Consider the following 20065-nt stretch of genomic DNA (forward strand, 5'->3'; position numbering starts at 1 on the left):
CTGCAGAAAGCAGAGCCTGATACGGGCCTCAATCTCAGGACCTGAGCTGAAACGAGGACAGATGCTCAACTGATTGAGTGACCTGGCTTTCTCACTAGCTATTTTCTAAAGATTTTACAACCACCCTACAATTCTCCCCACAGATCCCATCTTTTTGATCTCCCCAAGTGTATTTGCTTGTCAATAAGTAATCCAGCTTTTCTGAGGAGATACACAAGAAAGGGGTAGAACTGGTTGTTTCACGTATCTTTTTGTAATTTTTGATATTTGAATCATGTGCAATAATTACATCACTTGAATTACATACTGCGTCTAGACCCTAAACCAGAGTTGTCAACAGGTGGACAAAGACAATGCTATATGCAATACGCTTCATGGAGAAATTACTTGATATTAATTTGAGAAAATAATCTGAAATTAATATTAATAATAATGTTACTATTATTATCTTCTCTTTTCTTGTCTCTACTATGTTTGAACTAATTTATGGGTGTCTAAATCCTGGTTTTCTCCATTTTCCAGATCCTTCCACTTATCTATTATTAGCTGAACAACAACAATGGAATAAAGAAACTAAAAAGCAAATAAAAAAAGTTCTTGTTCTTTCTTAAATGTGACATGGTACCTTTGTTTAATCTACATTCGCTGAACTAGTAGACAAAACGTAACCACTGTAGGCTATGACTGATATAATCATTTTCATAACGAAAGAAAGCAAGAAGAGATTGGATTACAACAGTGGACTGTTGGCCCCAGATCTAATGGTATGAATAGAAGTTGAACAAATACCAAAAACACAAACAAGTCTCCAACCTGCAAAAAACTCAGAACCATGTTGGAAAATAAGGGCGGCAATCAACAAATGACAATTTTTTAGGGCTTTCTGGAGGCCAGAAAGTTGGTAAACTTTGGAAGTACCAGCAGGGAATAGTTATAGTGGGAAAATGACAACAAAAAGCTAGGGTAGTAATATTAATAGCAGAAAAAATGAAATTCAAGGTGGAGAGCATTAAATGTAATACACAGAGCTATTTCATACAAGATTCAATCAACTAGAAAAAAATAAATGTGAATATTCATTCCAAAATGTAAAAGAATCTGTTTGATGCAGACAAACAATAATAATCAGGATATAAAAGAGAGGAAAAAACTGTAACTAAAGAAATGAGAAAAACAATAGCAGCAAAAACTCAAAGCAGAAAATTTAAAAGAGAAAATATAAAATGTAGTGCTGCTCAATAAAAACAAAAGGCTGCCTCTTTAAAAATAATTTTAAAAATAGAGCGTAATAAATTAAATCAAGGGGGGGAAAAAGATAAACTACACTGAAAAGTCAAAGGAATGGCAACAACCAGAATACTGACAAACAACGATACCAGTGAGACGGAAAAAGGAGCAGAGATACTGTTCTTTTTTCCCCCCAGTCCTTGAGAGTCAACATTGCAAAATGGACATTTATTCCTTATATTACAAATAGTCAGTTTTTATTGGCTTAAGAGAGCCAAGTTAAACTGCTTTTAGGAATATGACTTCATAGTACTTGTACTTAAAATGCCTACTTAGCAAATAGACGTTTCTGCATATTTCAGATTCAGATGTACTAAAGTCAAAGCTCCTATGATATTAAGAGTCAGGCATATAGGAAAACAACCAACCAGGTGATCAACCAGAGTTGGAACTCTGGGCCAGACTGACTTCCAGAAAGGAGTAAGGGAGGGGGCTGGAAATTGAGGTCAATCATATAGCCACCTATTTAATCAAGCACGCCTACATAATGAACCCCCAATAAAACTGTGGATGCTAAAGCTCAGTGGAGCTTCCTGATTGATGAATATACTGATGTGCTGGGAGAATGACATGTTGAGTGTCTATGAGAGCACAGAAGCTCTGTATTCTTTATCCCTCACTTTCCCCAGATTCTACCCTACATTGGTCTCATCATTTGGCTGTTCTTGATCTGCATCCTCTATAACAAAACTGCAATTGTATGTGTAGTAATTCCAGTGAGTTCTGAGTCACTCTAGTAAATTAATAAACCTAGGGGGATGTGGGAAACCCCTAATTTGTAGCCAGTTGGGCACAAGTATGGGTAGCTTGTGGAGCGGTAGTCTTCTGAAGCACTCTGCCATTAACCTGTATAGGCTATGTTCACTCCAGGTAGTTAAGTGTCAGAATTGAATGGTATTAGAATATACCCACTTGCAGTAGAATTTACAGCAAGCTGGGCAGAGTACAGGTGGCTTGGGGACAGTTGACACTTGCAGCTGGTGTCTGCAGTAACGTCAGTCTTGTGAATGACTTTATCCTTAAATGGGGGGTCTGCACTCTGCTCTCCGGGTAGTCAGTGTTAGAACTGAACAGAATTACGGGACACCGAGCGGTGTCAGAGAACAGGTGTTAGAATATAGCTGGAAATAATTTTCTTTCAGAAATTTTAAGAAATTGGTATGTGCTTCCCAGCTTCCAGTGTTGCTGTATATATAACTAAAGACATTTACATTCCTGTTTTCTTTTTCTTGTTTGTTTTCCTCTCCTTCTCTAGAATGTTTTAGGACTTTATTTTTATTCCTAGTGAAATGAAACTGTGCCATGTGCCTTCTGTGGGATTCTTTTTATCTGTGGTATTGGATACTGAAAAGACCATTTTATCTGGAACACTATGCCCCTCAAGTCTAGGGTATTTTATTTCTGTGATTATTTCCCCCCTCTAGCTCCTCCATTCTCTTTCTGGAGCTCCTTTTTATTTGGCTAGTGAACCCTCCAGGAATGATTTTTTGATTTTCTCACCTTTTCTGTTTTCCATCTCATACCTTTCTGGTCTATTTTCTGAGAAGTCGGTCTTTCATTTCTGCTAACATCATACTTTCAATTCCCAAGAACTCCTTCTTGAATTCTCTGAATGTTCTTTTTATGTACCATTGTTTCCTACCACTGTGGATGCATTTCCTTTTATGAGAATATTAATGTTAGTTTTAGGTTTTAAAGTGTTCTCTCTGCATACTGTCTTTTTCCATTAGTCTGGTAGTCTTTAATTGTCCATCCCTACTTCAGAATGGGCTACTTACAAAAAGGTTAAGTGACATTCTATGCATGAGGGACGAAGACTGGCAACTACAGCTACTCTACAGGGTGGTCTGGCTGGGTTGTTTTATTGGGGAATCTTCCAACATCAGTACCTTTAGGTCTATTTTCTTGGATTAGTCACATTTCTTAGAGAAGCAGTTGCTAGGAACTTGCCTATATATATATACTTTAAAGATTTTATTTATTTATTTGAGAGAGATTTATTGAGAGAGATCACAAGTAGGCAGAGAGGCAGGCAGAGAGAGAGGAGGAAGCAGGCTCCCTGCTGAGTAGAGAGCCCGATGTGGGGCTCGATCCCAGGACTCCGAGTTCATGACCTGAGCCCAAGGCAGCGGCTTAACCTGCTGAGCCATCCAGGTGCCCCGGAACCTGCCCATATTATAAGCCTGGATGCCAGTGAAGGTTTCAGCATTCAGTAAGAAAATTTTTACTTATTTCAGTTTTTAGTATGATATCCCAACTTCAGTTACACTAGGGTTACCCCTATCAAAAGAACCTTTCTTTTAGCCTTTCTAGAATAAGTTACTCTTCTTTTGCTGGGATTGGAAAGAAGATACCCACTACTGAGAGTTCAAGGCAGCCTCTGGAGGCTCCACCTGCTCCTTAACAAATTTTCAATCATCCTCTAACTAAAATTTTAGCCTCACATACAGAGGGACCTATTTTGGAACCCTTTAGGACTCTATAGTATAAAACGAGTTGCTTCAAGACCCCCTACTGCTGACCTAGGGGTTTAATTCACTACCATATACTAAAGTCGTGCATTTATTTACCTGCTTTCCAGCTCCCCCAATTTTATTGTTACCTTCCCTGTCTTTATGTCTTTTTCGTTTTATCCTTTTATTGTAATTTTAATGAGGATTGTAGAGCAAGCATAAATAAATTTGTATGATCAATTTTAATCATGAATTACAGAGAGGTAATAGCTTATTTACTAGTTGATAATAGCCAAATTAAGTTAGTTATCTGATTATATGGAATCTGATGACTTAAGTAAAGCATTTGTATTTATGGCTCTACAGATTTTAACTGGGTAGGAATTATTAAAAGATCAGCATAATCAAGGTTCTTGGTAATTCACTTACTTTCATGAACAACCTTATAAAGTGTCTCAATTCTCTAGAACATCTATATTTCAATGATGCCACATTAATTAGACATATTTTATTATCTTAAAACTATATTTATATCTATAAACAAACAAACAAACAAAAAAACAGTTTACTAACCTCTGCTTCTGTTGCTTGGGACTGTAAAAGTTGTCGTATACGAAGTATATCCTTCTCTATTTGTTGAATTCTGGTTACTCTTCGCTAAAAGAAAGTAAGTGACCAAATCAGATCTAATTTTATTAAAAACATTAGTATAAACAGTCATACTACGGCTATCATTTAACAGCTCAGGGTTATGCTAAATCATTCTTATAAAAGCAGTTTGTACATTTATTCATACATTGGTGACATATTGTGGCAGTTCAGTTTTTTTATAAGTCTAATTTTTTAGGGAAATGGTAAATATATAAGTCATACATCAAATTGCCTGATGCAGATGGTAAAAAAATTTGTATTTAAGTTATTCTCAAAAAACAGTTCAAGAAATTGAAAATTACACCTAAACTTGATCTTTATCCTAATCCAGATGCCAGTATAATGTAACAGATTTATAGAAAGCATGGTAATGTCTACAAATACAAGCATATGCGTGAAGGGGAGGAACATCTGATTTGTTTTAGTAGATATCGGGATTTAAACAGTAGCATTAAACTGTTCAAGAGTTATTCCTATTACAAGACATTAGTACCTTTCAGCTGTACCTTTCCCAAATACCTTCTGCAGCTAAACATTATTTTTATTCCCAAACCTAGGATCACAATGATGTTAAAATCAAGATTTTGCTTTAATTTCATGAACAGAAGTGGAAGTGAGAAAGTATCTCTTGCTCTGTTAAATAAATAAATAAACAGTATCTTTAATTTAAAAAAAAAGGTGCTACAGAGAAATTACTGCCTATGCTCTTTCTAGGACTTTTATATTTATGAGTCTCACATTTAAGTCTTTAATCCATTTTGAATTCAGTTTTGTGTATGGTGTAAGAAAGTGGTCCAGTTTTCCCAATACCATTTGTTGAAGAGACTGTCTTTTTTCCCATTGCATATTCTTGCCTCTTTTGTTGAAAATTAATTGACTGTATAATTGTGGATTTGTTTCTGGGCTTTCTATCCCATTCCACTGAGCTATGTCTCTTTTTGTCCCAGTGCCCTACTGTTCTGATTACTACAGCTTTGTAGTATAACTTGAAATCTGGAATTGTGGTACTTCCAGTTTTCTCTTTTTCGAGATTGTTTTGGCTATTCAGCTCTTTTGCGGTTCCGTACACATTTTAGGACTGTTCTAGTTCTGTGAAAAATGCTATTGGTATTTGGATAGCGATTGCATTAAATGTGTACTTCACTTTGGGTAGTATGGATATCTTAACAATATCTGTCCTCTCAGTCCACAAGCATGGAATGTCTTTCCATTTTTTGTGTCATCTTCAGTTTCTTTCATCAATGTTCTATAGTTTTCAGAGTATAGGTCTTTCACCTCCTTCAGGTGAGTTTATAAGTTAAGTTTATTCCTAGGTATTTCATTATCTTTGCTGCAAATGTAATGGGATTGCTTTCTTAATTTCTCTGTTGCTTCATTATTAGTGTATAGAAATGCAACTAATTTCTATACAGTGATTTTGTATCCTGGGACCTTTCTGAATTCGTTTATTAATTCTAGTGGTTTTTTGGTGGAGTCTTTAGGGTTTTCTATATTCAGTATCACATCACCTGCAAACACTGAACGTTTTACTTCTTCCTTAACAATCTAAATGCCTTTTATCCCTTTTTCTTGTTCCACTGCTATGGCGAGGACTTCCAGTATTATGTTAATGAAAGTAAGAGTGGATATCCTTGTCTTGCTCTTGATCTTAGGGGAAAAACTCTCAGTTTTCCCCCATTGAGAATGATGTTAACTCTGGATTTTTCATATAAGGTCTTTATTATGTTGAGGTATGTTCCCCCTAGATCTTTGTGGAGGGTTTTTATCATGAATGGATGTTGTACTTTGTCAAATGCTTTTTTTGTTTTTACATCTATTGAAATGATCACATGGTTTTTATCCTTAATCTTATTAATGTGATGCATCACATTGATTATGAATATCCAACCACCTTTGCATCCTGGAAATAAATCTCACTTGATAGTGGTGAATGATTTTTTTTTAAACTTGAACTCAATTTGCTAATATTATGTTGGGGAATTCTGCATCTATGTGCACCACAGTTACCGGCCTGTAGTTCTCTTTCTCTAGTGTCTTTATCTGGTTTTGGTATCAGGGTAATGTATTCCTTGTAGAATAAATTTAGAAGTTTTCCTTCCTTTTCTGTCATTTGGAATAGTTTGAGAAGAGGTATTAAATTTTCTTTAAATATTTGGTAGAATTTTGCTATGAAGCCATCTCGTCTGGACTTGTTTGCTGGGAGTCTTGATTACTAATTCAATTTCATTGCTGGTAACCAGTCTGTTCCAATTTTCTATTTCTTCCTGATTCAATTTTGAAAAACTGTATTTCTAGGAATTTATCCATTTCTTTTAGGTTGTCCAACTTGTTGGCATATAATTTTGCATAACATTCTTCTAATCCTTTGTATTTCTGTGGTGTCAGCTGTTATCTCTCCTCTTTCATTTCTGATTTTATTTGAATCACCCCTCTCTCTCTTTCTTTAATGAGTCTAGCTTAAGGTTTATGCATTTTGTTGATCTTTTCAAAGAATCAGCAACTGAGGGTGCCTGGGTGGCTCAATGGGTTAAGCCGCTGCCTTCGGCTCAGGTCAGGATCTCAGGGTCCTGGGATCGAGCCCCGCATCGGGTACTCTGCTCAGCAGGGAGCCTGCTTCCTCCTCTCTCTCTCTCTGCCTGCCTCTCTGCCTACTCGTGATCTCTGTCAAATAAATAAATAAAAGCTTAAAAAAAAAAAAATGGACCAGCAACTGGTTTCATCAATCTGTTCTACTGCTTAAATTTCTATTTTGTTTATTTCTACTCTAATTTTTGTTATTTCCTTCCTTCTACTGACACTGGGTTTTGTTTGTTCTTCTGTTTTATCTCCTTTAGGTGTAAGATCAGGTTTTTTAAAGATTTTTCATGCACCTTGAGGTAGGCCTATATTGCTATAAACTTCCCTTTTAGAATAGCTTTTGCTGCATCCCAAAGATTTTGGACCATCATTTTTTCATTTTTATTTGTTTTCATGTATTTTTTGGTTTTCTCTTTGATTTCTTAGTGGACCCCATTCATTGTTTAGTAGCATGTTATTTAGCCTCCACGTATTTGTGGTCCTTCCAGATTTTTTCTTGTGGTTCATTTCCACTTTCATAGTATTGTGGTCAGAAATGATGCATGGGTTGACTTTGATCTTTCTGACTTTGCTGAGACTTTTTTGTAGCCTAATATGTGATCTATTCTGGAGAATGTTCCATCTATACTTGAGAAAAATGCATATTTTGCTGTTTTAGGATGGAATGTTCTGAATTTATCTGTTGAATCCTCCGAGTCCAATGTGTCATTCAAAGCCTCTGTTTCTTCTTGATTTTCTGTTTGGACAATCTGCTCATTGAATGTAAGTGGGGTTTCAAAATCCCTTACTATTACTGCATTACCATCTATCACTTTCTTTATGTTTGTTTTTAACCCCTTTAAATACTTGGGTGCTCCCTAAATATTTACAATTGTTAGATTTCCCTGCTGGATTATCTACTTAATGATTATATAGTGTCCTTCTCTGTCTTTTATTACAGTCTTTATTTCAAAGTCTGTTTTGTCAGATAGAAGTATTGCTATCTCATCAGCTTCCCTTTCACATCCATTTACATGATGAATGCTTCTCTAGCCCTTCACTTTCAATCTGTGTTATGGCTTTAGGTCTGAAATGAGTTTCTTGTAGGCAGCATATAGATGGGTCTTGTTTTTTTTTTAAATCCGTTCTGTCACCCTGTCTTATTTTGGGAGCATTTAGTCCATTTACATTTCAAGTAATTATTGATAGGTATGTATTTATTGTCATTTTGTTACTTGTTTTATGTTTGTTGGTGTAGTTTTTCTCCATTCCCTTCTTGTCTTGCTCTCTTCTCAAAACTAGTTGGTTTTTTTGAGTAATATACCTGGATTCCTTTCTCTTTATTTTTGAATATTACTGGTTTTTGATTAGTAGTTACTATTTGGTTCGTATGCATCATCTCATATACAGAGAAGTCTATATTAAGATGATGGGCACTTAAGGTTGAACCCATTCTTTACTCCTCTCTTTTCTATATTTTAGGTATATAATATCATACTTTATATCCTTTTATTTTGTGAGTCCTTTGGCTGATTTTTTTAAAAAAGATTTTATTTATTCACCAGAGAGAGAGAGAGAGAGGACACAAACAGGGGGAACAGCAGGCAGGGGGAGAAGGCTCCCTGCTAATCAAGGAGCCCAATGTGGGACTCCATCCCAGGACCCTGGGATCCAGACCTAAGCCAAAGGCAGATGCTTAACCAACTAAGCCACTCACGCATCCCCCTTTGACTGATCGATATACTTATTTTTACTACTTTTGTGCTTCCTACTTTCCTTACTTTTTCCTTTCTGCTTGGTCTTTCTGTTCCACTTGAAAAGTCCCCTTTAAACTTTTCTTGTAGGGCTGGTTTAGTGGTAATGAGTTCCTTTACTTTTGTTTGTCTGGGAAATTATTTCTCCTTCTATTCTGAGTGATAGCCTTGCTGGATATTCTTGGTTGCAGGATTTTTTTTTTCCCCCCACTAATTAATATATCATACTCCTCCTCTCTGGCCTAAACAATTCTGCTGAAAATCCACTGATAGCTTTATAGGGTTCCTCTTGTATGTAACTAGTTTCTTCTCTCTTGCTGCTTTTAAAATTCTCTCTTCATCACTAGTCTTTGCCATCTTACTTACTATGTGTCTTGGTGTGGACCTTGCTGGGCTGATTTAGTTGGGGGGGATCTTTGTGCCTGCTGGATGTAGAGTTGTTTCCTTCCCCAGACTCAGTTAGTTTTCAGCTATTTTCTCTTCACATAAATTTTCTGCCCCCCTCTTCTCTCTCTTCTCCTTCTGGGATCTCCATAATGCAAATGTTATTATACTTGATGGTATCAATGAGTTCCCTAAGTCTATTCTCATTTTGCGTAATTTTTTCCTCTCTGCTCAGCTTGATTACTTTCCACTACTCTGTCCTGCAAGTCACTGATTCATTCTTCTGCTTCTACTATGTATTCCATCTAGAGTATTTTTATTTCATTTAATGTGTTCTTCATCTCTGACTGTTACTTTTTTTAATCTCATTGTTAAGGGTCTCACTGATGTCCTCCACTCTTTTCCCATCAAGTACGGTGAGTATATTAATGATAATTTCTTTGAATTCTCAGGCATATTATGTACCTCTGTTTTGCTTAGGTCTCTAGCTGTGATTTTTATCCTATTGTTTCATTTAGGACATATTCTTCTATCTAATTTTGTCTTACTCTCTGTATCTGTTTCCCTGTGTTAGGAAAGACAGTCCTGTTTCCTGCACCTGAAACTAAATGGTCTTATGAAGAAGAGGTCCTGCAGTGCTCCACTGTGTCCCCTGTTCACCAGAACCTGGTACTTTAGGGGTATGTCCTATGTGAGATGTGTATGCCCTGCTGTTGTGGCTGAGCTGCTTTTTCCTTCAGTCCAGCCAGCTGCAATGGCTCTCTACCAGTTGTTGTAGGCAGAGTCTGGTTTCTGTAGTGGTAGTGGGCCAGTCTGGGGATGACTTGGATTTGAGTTGAGCCAGACCAGGTATTTGCTAGAGATGCAGTAGCACCAGACTGCTGTGTCCTTCCTCTGTGTTGTCAAACCACCTGCCTGCTTCCAGTCCACTGGTGGGGCCTCCTCTGACTTGTATGTGTGGTTATCTTTCCCTTTCTCTGGGGGTTAGGAGTCACTGTGGAGTAGTGATGGCCACTGTAGGGACTACCTGCACACAACCAGTCCTCTGGCACTGCTTCATATGGGCTCTAGCTAAAAGAGTATTGGAGAGGGCAGGTGTCCCCATAGCGCAGAGCTGAGGAGCAGCACCAGCAAGCTTTTTGTGTCCTAGTCTTCTATGGAAGGGCCCTAGAGCACTGGGACTAAAGCGGCTTGATGGGTTCTTAGAAGGACAACCCAGGAGCCAGGGGTTGGGGGGTGGGTGTCCACCAATAAAATCTTACATTAAAAGTTTTAATATTTAAAATATGAAAGTAAGGGACTTCCTGGGTGGCTCAGTGGGTTAAGCCTCTGCCTTCAACTCAGGTCATGATCTCAGGGTCATGGGATCGAGCCCCACATTTGGCTCTCTGCTTGGCAAAAAGCCTGCTTCCTTCTCTCTCTCTGCCTGCCTCTCTGTCTACTTGTGATCTCTCTGTCAAACAAATAAAATCTTTAAGAAAAAATGAATGTGGCGCCTGGGTGGCTCAGTGGGTTAAGCCGCTGCCTTCGGCTCAGGTCATGATCCCAGGGTCCTGGGATCGAGTCCCACATCGGGCTCTCCGCTGAGCGGAGAGCCTGCTTTCCTCTCTCTCTCTCTCTCTCTGCCTGCCTCTCTGCCTACTTGTGATCTCTCTCTGTCAAATAAATAAATAAAATCTTTTAAAAAAATGAATGTAGGAACCTGTATTTAATATTCCTCTTGGTTTCTGTATTGCCAATATGTCACTAAATCTTGAAGTCATTCTATGTTTTGATACCCACTGTGGTAGAGGATTTCTTTTTTTTTTTTTTTAAAGATTTTATTTATTTATTTGACAGAGAGAGATCACAAGTAGGCAGAGAGGCAGGCAGAGAGAGAGGAGGAAGCAGGCTCCCTGTTGAGCAGAGAGCCAGATGCGGGACTCGATCCCAGGACCCTGAGATCATGACCTGAGCCGAAGGCAGCGGCTTAACCCACTGAGCCACCCAGGTGCCCCTGTGGTAGAGGATTTCTAACAACACTACCTTTGTGCTTCTGTTTTTCAAAATGAAAAGAGAAGAAGCCGTGGGGTGCCTGGGTGGCTCAGTTGGTTAAGTATCTGCCTTTGGCTCCGGTCATGATCCTAGAGTCCTGGGATCATGCCCCACATTGGGCTCCCTGCTCTGCGGGAAGCCTGCTTCTCCCTTTCCCACTCTCCCTGCTTGTGTTCCCTTTCTCACTGCCTATCTGTCAAATAAATAAATAAAATATTAAAAATATTAAAATAAAAAATATTTTTAAAATATTAAATATTAAAAATTAAAAAAAGAAAGAAAATGGAAGAAGCTAGTAACATTTCTTTCCTTTTTTTACATGATAACATTGACTACTGGCAATGTTAGATGTCAGGGCAATGTAGTTGGTGTAACTTTTGAAAATCTGTTTTAAAAAAACTGTAAGAGTAATACAGTTGAATACAGATTCAGGATAACTCTCAACAAACTGGGAATAGAAGGTAAATTCCTTAACTTGAGGAACAGTATCTATCAAAAACTGAGTAAACAACACTCTTAACAGTGAAATTTTAGGAGTTGTCCCTTTAGTCATAGTAAGACAGAAGACCAGTATCACTGCTTCTTGTTCAAAGATGAATTTGAGTTCTTATGCAATATAGAGAGAGGAGTAGGGAATTTGGGTAAATTGGAAGGGGAGGTGAACCATGAGAGACTATGGACTCTGAAAAACAGTCTGAGGGGTTTGAAGTGGCGGGGGGGGTGGGAGGTTGGGGTACCAGGTGGTGGGTATTATAGAGGGCACGGCTTGCATGGAGCACTGGGTGTGGTGAAAAAATAATGAATAATGTTTTTCTGAAAATAAATAATTTGGAAAAAAAAAAGGTATAATTGCATACAGTAAAATGTACCCCTTTGAGCATAAAAAAAAAAGAGAGAGAAAACCAAAAAACTGTAAACGGCAAAAAAAATTACCATGTGACAGTTTATATAGAAAATGCAAGAAAATGGGGCGCCTGGGTGGCTCAGTGGATTAAGCCGCTGCCTTCGGCTCGGGTCATGATCCCGGGGTCCTGGGATCGAGCCCCGCATCGCCCCGCATCGGGCTCTCTGCTCTGTGGGAAGCCTGCTTCCTCCTCTCTCTCTGCCTGCCTCTCGCCAACTTCTGATCTCTGTCTGTCAAATAAATAAATAAAATAAAATCTTAAAAAAAAAAAAAATAAATTAAAAAAAAAAAAAAAAGAAAATGCAAGAAAAATGCAAGAAAATCTTAAACTACTGAGATGATTTAATAAAAGTGTTCTGGAAGGTCACTAGATACTTACTGCTTAAATGTAATTTAGTAATTATAGTAAATCTTATTCATAATAGTAACAAAAATTATGTACCTAGGAATAATAAAAAAAATATATAAAATCTTTATAGAGGATACTACAAAAGTTTATTGAGGGACATAATATTACCCCTTAATGAATGGAGATATAAAATTAATAACACCTACTATATATTGAGTGTTTACTGTGTGTCAGATTCTAAGTGCTTTTACATGTATTAACTCATTTAATCCTCACATTTCAGTTTAGCATTCTATTTTACCAATGAGAAAACTAACGCAGAAAATTTCCCCAAAACCAGTGCTAATAAATAGCAGGTCTGGAATTAGAACTCAGGAGGTCTGGCTCCAGACTCCATCCTTCACCCAAGAACCAATTTTTATATTGCAAAGATAGGAATTCTCTTCAAATTAACTTATAAATTCAATGTGATTTAATAAAAAATGTATTGGGCTTTTCTTTGAATTAGAGAAACAAACTAAACTTCAGAAAGAAGAGTAATGAGACAGAATATAACCACAATTTTACAAACAAAAATAGGAGAACACACTCTGATCAGGTACCAAGATTTAGAAAACTACTGCAAATAAAACAATGTGGTATCAGTGCAGGCACAGAGAAACTTAAAAAAAACTAATGGAATAGAATCTATAAATATCCAGCAAATATAAACTTCCCATATGCCAGAGATGGCATTACTAATCAATGGGGAGATAGTGGAGTATCAAATAAAGATAACAAGTAATTTAATTAAAAACATAAATATGCACATATCTGTGTATATGGTATTATAGAAAATTGATCATATATTAATAAAAACCAACATATTATTTAAAATATGTCATATATTAAATAATTACATATACATACATACATATAAAAATCACATACACTTGTGCGTATCTATGAAAAATTAGATCCCTACCTCCAAAACATACATAATGTCATGTTAGAGAAGAATGCCAAGACTTAATTGTAAAAATAAAACATTGTAACATAGGAAAAGATGTATAATTCATAGAAAGCACAACTATGGCAATATATTTAATTTAGCTCTGTAACAAAACTCAATTTTTGTTATCACAAAGCTAAAATAGGTAATGGATTTTGCAGGGAGGAGTTGTGATATGTATTATCTATAACAAAGTGGTATCAAGAGGATATTAATACATTTTTCAAAAATTTAAGAGTAAGACTTTTAACTTAATAGAAAATGGGAAAAAGATGAGAAAATAACAGAAAGTTCAAAAGTCTAATAAATACATGAAAGAATATTCAACTTCAGTAGTATTCAAGAAAATATAAATTAAATGACAAGCTAATGTTTCATTGCCCACCAACTGTTAATTATCAAGTCTGACTTACAAGGTCTGGAGACATACAGAAGAAACAGGATTCTCACATACTACTGGTAGAAATGTAAATTGTTATAATCATTTTGAGTGTAATTTGGCCAACACTAGTTACAAACACTCATAACTTATGGCCAGCAATGATGCTTGTAGATATATACCCTGGAGCTGAAGTCGGCAGATTAGGGCCTATTAGCCATCTGTTTTGTGAATTAAGTCTTATTGAAACACAGCTATGCTGATTTGCTTACATATGATCTATGGTTGCTTTCTTGCTACATAGGCAGAGTTGAGTGGCTGTGACGGAGACCATATGGCCCACAAAGAATAATATATATATATTTTTTATGACTCCTTAAGAAAAAGATTGTGACTCTTAACTGAAAAAGATGTTTGCACGTATTTACAAGATATGAATAACTATGTTTATCAGTTTTTTTTTTTTAAAGATTTTATTTATTTATTTGCCAGAGACAGAGGGAGAGAGAGCGAGCGAGCACAGGCAGACAAAGAGGCAGGCAGAGGCAGAGGGAGAAGCAGGCTCCCCGCCGAGCAAGGAGCCTGATGTGGGACTCGATCCCAGGACCCTGGGATCATGACCTGAGCCGAAGGCAGCTGCTTAACCAACCAAGCCACCCAGGCGTCCCTGTTTATCAGTTGTTTTTTTGTTTTTTTTTTTAAGATTTTATTTATTTATTTGACAGAGAGAGAGAGATCACAAGCAGGCGGTGAGTCAGGCAGAGAGAGAGAAGCAGGCTCCCGCCAAGCAAAGAGCCCGATGTGGGGCTCGATCCCAGGACACTGAGATCACGACCCGAGCCGAAGGCAGCGGCTTAATCCACTGAGCCACCCAGGCGCCCCTTATCAGTTGTTTTAACAGTGAAAAATTACCCTCAACCTAAAAGTCCTTCAACTAAGAAACATATAAACTCTATTATCCATATAATTACAAAAAAATATGGTAAAATGGAAGTGTAAGGAACTTTCACCTTACAAATCCCCAGTCCCCAAAAGTAAGCTCTATTAACAACCTGGTGTACATTTTCCTAGCCTTTGCTTGCATGTATACAGGAAGGTAGGGGCCACCATACTAGATGCCCAAATATGTGCTGAACAAATAAAAAATAAATCAATAAACAAACTGTTAGCAAAAATAGCTGAAGATGGAAAATCTCATACAGGGATGGGTAAGAATGGATTTTTTTTTTTAATTTCCCTAAATTGTTTACCAGTCATTTGTATGTGTTCACTAATCATCTGCATTTTTTTTCAATGAGTAGATTACAACCTCTACCCATTAAAGAAAATTGTCTTTTTCTTATTAGTTGTAGGAATTCTTACATTATAGGGATAGTAACCTTTTTCCTTTTATGCGTTAAAAATTTTTTCCCTAGGCACACCTGGGTAGCTCAATCAGATAATCGTCTGCCTTTGGCTTAGGTCATGATCCCAGGGTCCAGGGATGGAGCTCCCCATTGGGCTCCCTGCTCAGTGGAGAGTCTGCTTCTCCCTTTGCCTCTGCCCCTCCCCCCACCTTATCCTCTCTCTCAAATAAATAAATAAAATCTTAAAATTTTTTTTCCCCTTGGTTTATCTTCTGCAGAATGTTTTAAAATTTTATGACAATTTACATTTGTTGTCCTATATTTTCTTCCATTAATTTTAGGCTTATTTTTCAAATTTAGATATTTAATCCATTTGTAATTTTTCTTGTACAAGATGTGAATTAGGGATCTAATTTAATTTCTCCAAAATAGGTTGCTAGTTGTACTTATGTATTTACTGAATTATTTACCATTCTTCCCCAAATTCACATATTTTTAAGGTACGTGATAAAGATAAATCCTGAATTCTCAGTGAAATTTATCAGTCTTTTCTTTAAAAAAAGTGTTTTATGACTTGTTTAAGAAATCTCTTTTTACCCCAATACTAGAAAGATATTCATGTATATTTTCTATTGAAAGGCTTATTTTTTTTGAAGATTTATTTATTTTAGAGAAAAAGAGGAGTGGGTGGAGGGAGATGGGGAGAAAGAACATCAAGCAAACTCCCTGCTGAGCATGGAGCACGATGTGGTTCTATCCCAAGACCCTGAGATCATGACCTGAGCTGAAACCAGGAGCAGGATACTTCACCAACTGAACTGCCCAGGCCCCCCAAAAGGTTTGTTTTTAAAGTTTTACTTTTGGCATTTAAGACATTAATATGAATGGAATGGGGGTGAGAGGATATTAACAAAATGTATATTATATATACAAATTATAACATAACTAACATGGATATATTATTTGAGCCTCTAGCTCCACCGTGAAACTAACAGGTATGGACTATAAAAGGTACCATGGTACTTGTGTTTAAATGTCTCCTTAGTCTACTAACATACTGTAGCAAAAAATGAATATACATGATGTTTAGGAAGCTACCATATAAAAGGTGAAGACTATACTTTGGGGATATAAAATGTCTTATATTAGTGATTTTAAAACTATGAAAAACTTTTTATAACACAAAAATGTATTTATAGCACACATGAAATATATGTAGTCCCCTTTTATTTACCATTCCCTTAAATAAAATCTTCCAAATAATGTTTTCTTATCAATTTGTCCTAAAGTTTTCCTTTTTTTTTTTTTTTAAATGCTTACACTTGCTCTGAAATAGACAAGGTAAACAGCAAATCCTCCTCAGGGCTTAAAAATATCAGTAAGTAATATACTTATATAAATACAAAGCACTAAATTCAATAATGTATGAAAATGCTTAGCAAATACCAAAGCTATTTAATATTCTTTCTTGACATCAGCTGAGGGCAGAAATACAGGAATGTTCTCCATCCAACTCATTTCACCTTTCCGACTATTCTCTATGTTCCCTTTCTACTTTCCCTAAATAAAGACTTCCCCTTTTTGCATACAACTTAAAGAGCAGTGAAATATTCTGAATGTCACTACACATACTTAAATTGTAAGAAGTAAAAATCTCAAGGAGAAGTGAAGTTAGCTATCAGCTACCAGATGACCAGCATCTAACCCTTTTCATCTTTTACAATTAAATTGCAGAGCAGAACAGTATCAGGGAAATGAAATATAGTAGATGCAGAATTAAGTGAACACTGATTATGTTGCCCAGAAGCCAGGATAAATTATTATTTTGAAATAGTGCCAAAGTGAAGGTAGACTTATACCTTTAATAATAAAATTTAATCAATGTTAACAGAGCTATAATTCATTACATTCTTAATAGCTCTTCTCTAGCCTGTGCTGTTTTATAGTTTAATAATAAATAATTTACCTGTGCTCTTTTTTCCATATCCTGGCAAGTACCTAGTTGTTCTTCCATTGCAACTCTGATTTGCCTTGCTTCATATTCTAATTGTCTTCTGGTCATATCTGTTTGTAAGGAAAACTAAAACCACAAATTAAATTGAAATGTTAATACCTCATGTTATGTATTTATCAGCAAAAGCAAAAAAGCATATAAATACCAATAAAGAACATGAATATCAAATATGTAAGTTATTGAGCATAACAAGATTATTTTTTGCTTCAAGGAGTCCTAAAATTTGATGATAGGTATTGGGCTCAGTCTGGGTCCCTGATGTGAAATGCTGAGCTGAAACACTTTTATTGCCCCATACTCACAAATACGTTTAAATTGTACTGATACACTTAAAATATATAATTGGTCCATTAGGGTATGCCTTCTTCAGTTCCCATCTTCTGCACTGAAGAGGTACCACTTTATTAAAAATTAGCACATTAATGTGGACAACATAGAAAAATCACGAAACAATCCATTATCCTTAAGTTTATAACTCAGTTTAAGGGTTGTTATAAATGTGCAGACTAAACAGAGAAAACTTCTCCATTTGTAAGATGACAAAAATAGGATAAGGAAGAGTTTTTCTTTAATACAGGTTAATCATAAATTACAAAACAACACAAACTTTTTGGTAAAAATCCAAAAGTGAAACAAAGCTGAAATAAACAAAAAGAAGTACTTCTTCCTGCAGGGGGTGTTAATTCATTCAAAAATCAATTAACCCTCTAATTAAAATTCCAGGCACTGAGATAACCGCTAGGCATACAAAAGGATGAAAAGGACAAGGTAATGAAACTTACAAACACATGCACCAAGAGGTAATAATACCTAAAAGTCTGACTAAATTATAATGGGCCATGAAGGAAATGAGGAAGTGCAATCAATGGATTTTTTATGCTCTATATACTCAGCTGTGTGAGACATGTGTCTGACTCAGAGTAACATTCTGTAGGTCCAAGGATTCCAAACTGCACTGTCAGTTAAGTCAGGGGGGTTCTAACCCTTTCCCTTTGCAATAATGCAGATGACATTCTGCAGATAATGTATTTCTATAGGCATACCCAAATTATGGTTGCAACACAGATGAAATAGTCTGTATGTTATTTCTAATTCCCAGTGAGCCAGCTTTAACTCCACTTACTTACCCTTCACTTCCCAAAACCCCTGCAAAAAAAAAAGTTGAATGTGACAAAGTATATTGTAATAATGTGGTTTAGATCTGATGTTTTAAAAGTAATATCTAATATCTTGATAATATTTCCATATGGAAACTTGCTTCCCAATATAAATGCAAAATTAATGTAATTAAAAAATATTTATGACACACAACAGTTTATACTTGGTAATGTTGCCAAGTGGTCTAAATGTCTTATATATCCTATTAAAGAAATGTGATTATGTAATAAATATGGGAACAATTTATTTGACAACTGATCTTTGTTTCAGATTATTAACCAACTGCTCTCAAGCTATCACATACATCTGAGCTCTTTCCTAAACCTGACTGCATGCAGACAATTGAACTCTAAATTTTGTATATTCTAATTATCAATGTGAATGGAAGCAAAACTATGCTTAAGTATTTCTTAAATTTAAGAGTATAAATCCCACCAAACCTTCTTGGGTTCCTAATCTTTATATGTTCCTAATCTAAGAACTCTTCATTAACTGTTCTTTCACTATCTGGGTCTCTTTAACTCCCAGGAAGATGTCAAGGACATTATCAGGAAAAGGGATCCTTTCTTTTCCTCTCAAAACCTTGTCTGATTGTTCTAGGAGACTATGCATATAAGCTTCTGGTTCTAGTTCTGCCAGACAATGCCCCATCAGGAAATCTGGCTAAGTTCATGTTTTCAAAGTGTTCCTTCTTTCTACTTTTGTTTTTCATTTATTATGTCCTCTCAAAAGTGTTATTAGAAAATGAAAAATCTAACAGAGGACAATATATTTTAGTTACCCTACTTTTTCTCTTTTTAAAATTTTTAAGAAATATTTCTCAACAACAATCAGTTAAAATACAATTGTGTTTAAAATTATTAATGTATTCCAAAACATTCAGAAATGTTCTTACATGTATCACCCCATGAATAAAATGGCTGACATGAGAGTTTGGGTGGCGAAGGAAAGGCTGCCAAGATTAAATTCTTTTTCACATAGTTATATTAGCAAAACAAACACATTTTAGTACTTACAAAAAGTCCTAAGACCCTTGCCAAAAGATCTTGTCATTTATAATAACTAGAACAGCACTCAAATAATCCTCAAAGATGCTTTTATTGCAAAAGCTATATGGCATATAATGTGGTTCAAAAGATAGATGGTAATAAACATTTCTACAGAGTATGTTTGGTAATTCAACAGACAGAATAAAAAACCAGTTGCCGAGTTGAATCCTGAGTCCTACAGAATTCAGTCTTAACAGATTTTCTTAATTGGGGGCTTAAAATAAATATTTGCTTGAGCATAATGAAGTTTTATCACCTTTACAAACAAAAATTCATTAATTATTATTTATTTGAGTTTAAAGTTAAGGTAAAGATAAAGCATATTAGAGTTTACAAATAAGTAAAAAATGTAATCATCCTGAATTTTTTAAATGAGTAACACAGATACTTTAAAAGACTAAAGTTATTAAAGCCCTAAAATAGGTCATAATGCTAAGTTACTTACATTTTCGGTTAAAGGGAGACTATCTATTCTTTTGGTGAGATTCTGAAGTTGAGCATAATACCAGTCTTTTTCCTTTTCTTCTTTGTCAAGATCAGCAAGAAGTAATGATCTGTTTTTTTAAAAAAAAGGTAAGTTTACACAATGCTAATAGAGTACATAACAATAATTCTTAACAGCTGTAATAGTCATGTTCTCTATTTAAACCAAAGTATTAATAATGAATAAGTGGATTTTTGAAGGTACTACTTAGAATATTATAATCAATAAAATTTGAATATCAAAAAGTTTTCACTTTTTTACCTAAGATATTT

The 20065-nt window shown here is 35.7% G+C and overlaps 1 protein-coding gene across 9 annotated transcripts in view; it reads right to left on the reverse strand.

Annotated features, from left to right (window-relative positions):
• The window catches only part of APC (APC regulator of WNT signaling pathway), a 143908-nt gene that overhangs the window by 46924 nt on the left and 76919 nt on the right, over window positions 1–20065 (reverse strand). For all 9 annotated transcript variants that reach the window (XM_044264166.1, XM_044264205.1, XM_044264197.1 and 6 more), the window contains 3 exons: window positions 19755–19863; window positions 17055–17168; window positions 4314–4397 (listed from right to left, as the gene is read on the reverse strand). In XM_044264166.1, coding sequence (XP_044120101.1) covers window positions 4314–4397; window positions 17055–17168; window positions 19755–19863 — 307 coding nt within the window. The remainder of the gene's footprint in view (window positions 1–4313; window positions 4398–17054; window positions 17169–19754; window positions 19864–20065) is intronic.

Source organism: Neovison vison, chromosome 1 (assembly GCF_020171115.1).
Source record: "Neovison vison isolate M4711 chromosome 1, ASM_NN_V1, whole genome shotgun sequence".
Lineage (NCBI taxonomy): Eukaryota > Metazoa > Chordata > Mammalia > Carnivora > Mustelidae > Neogale > Neogale vison.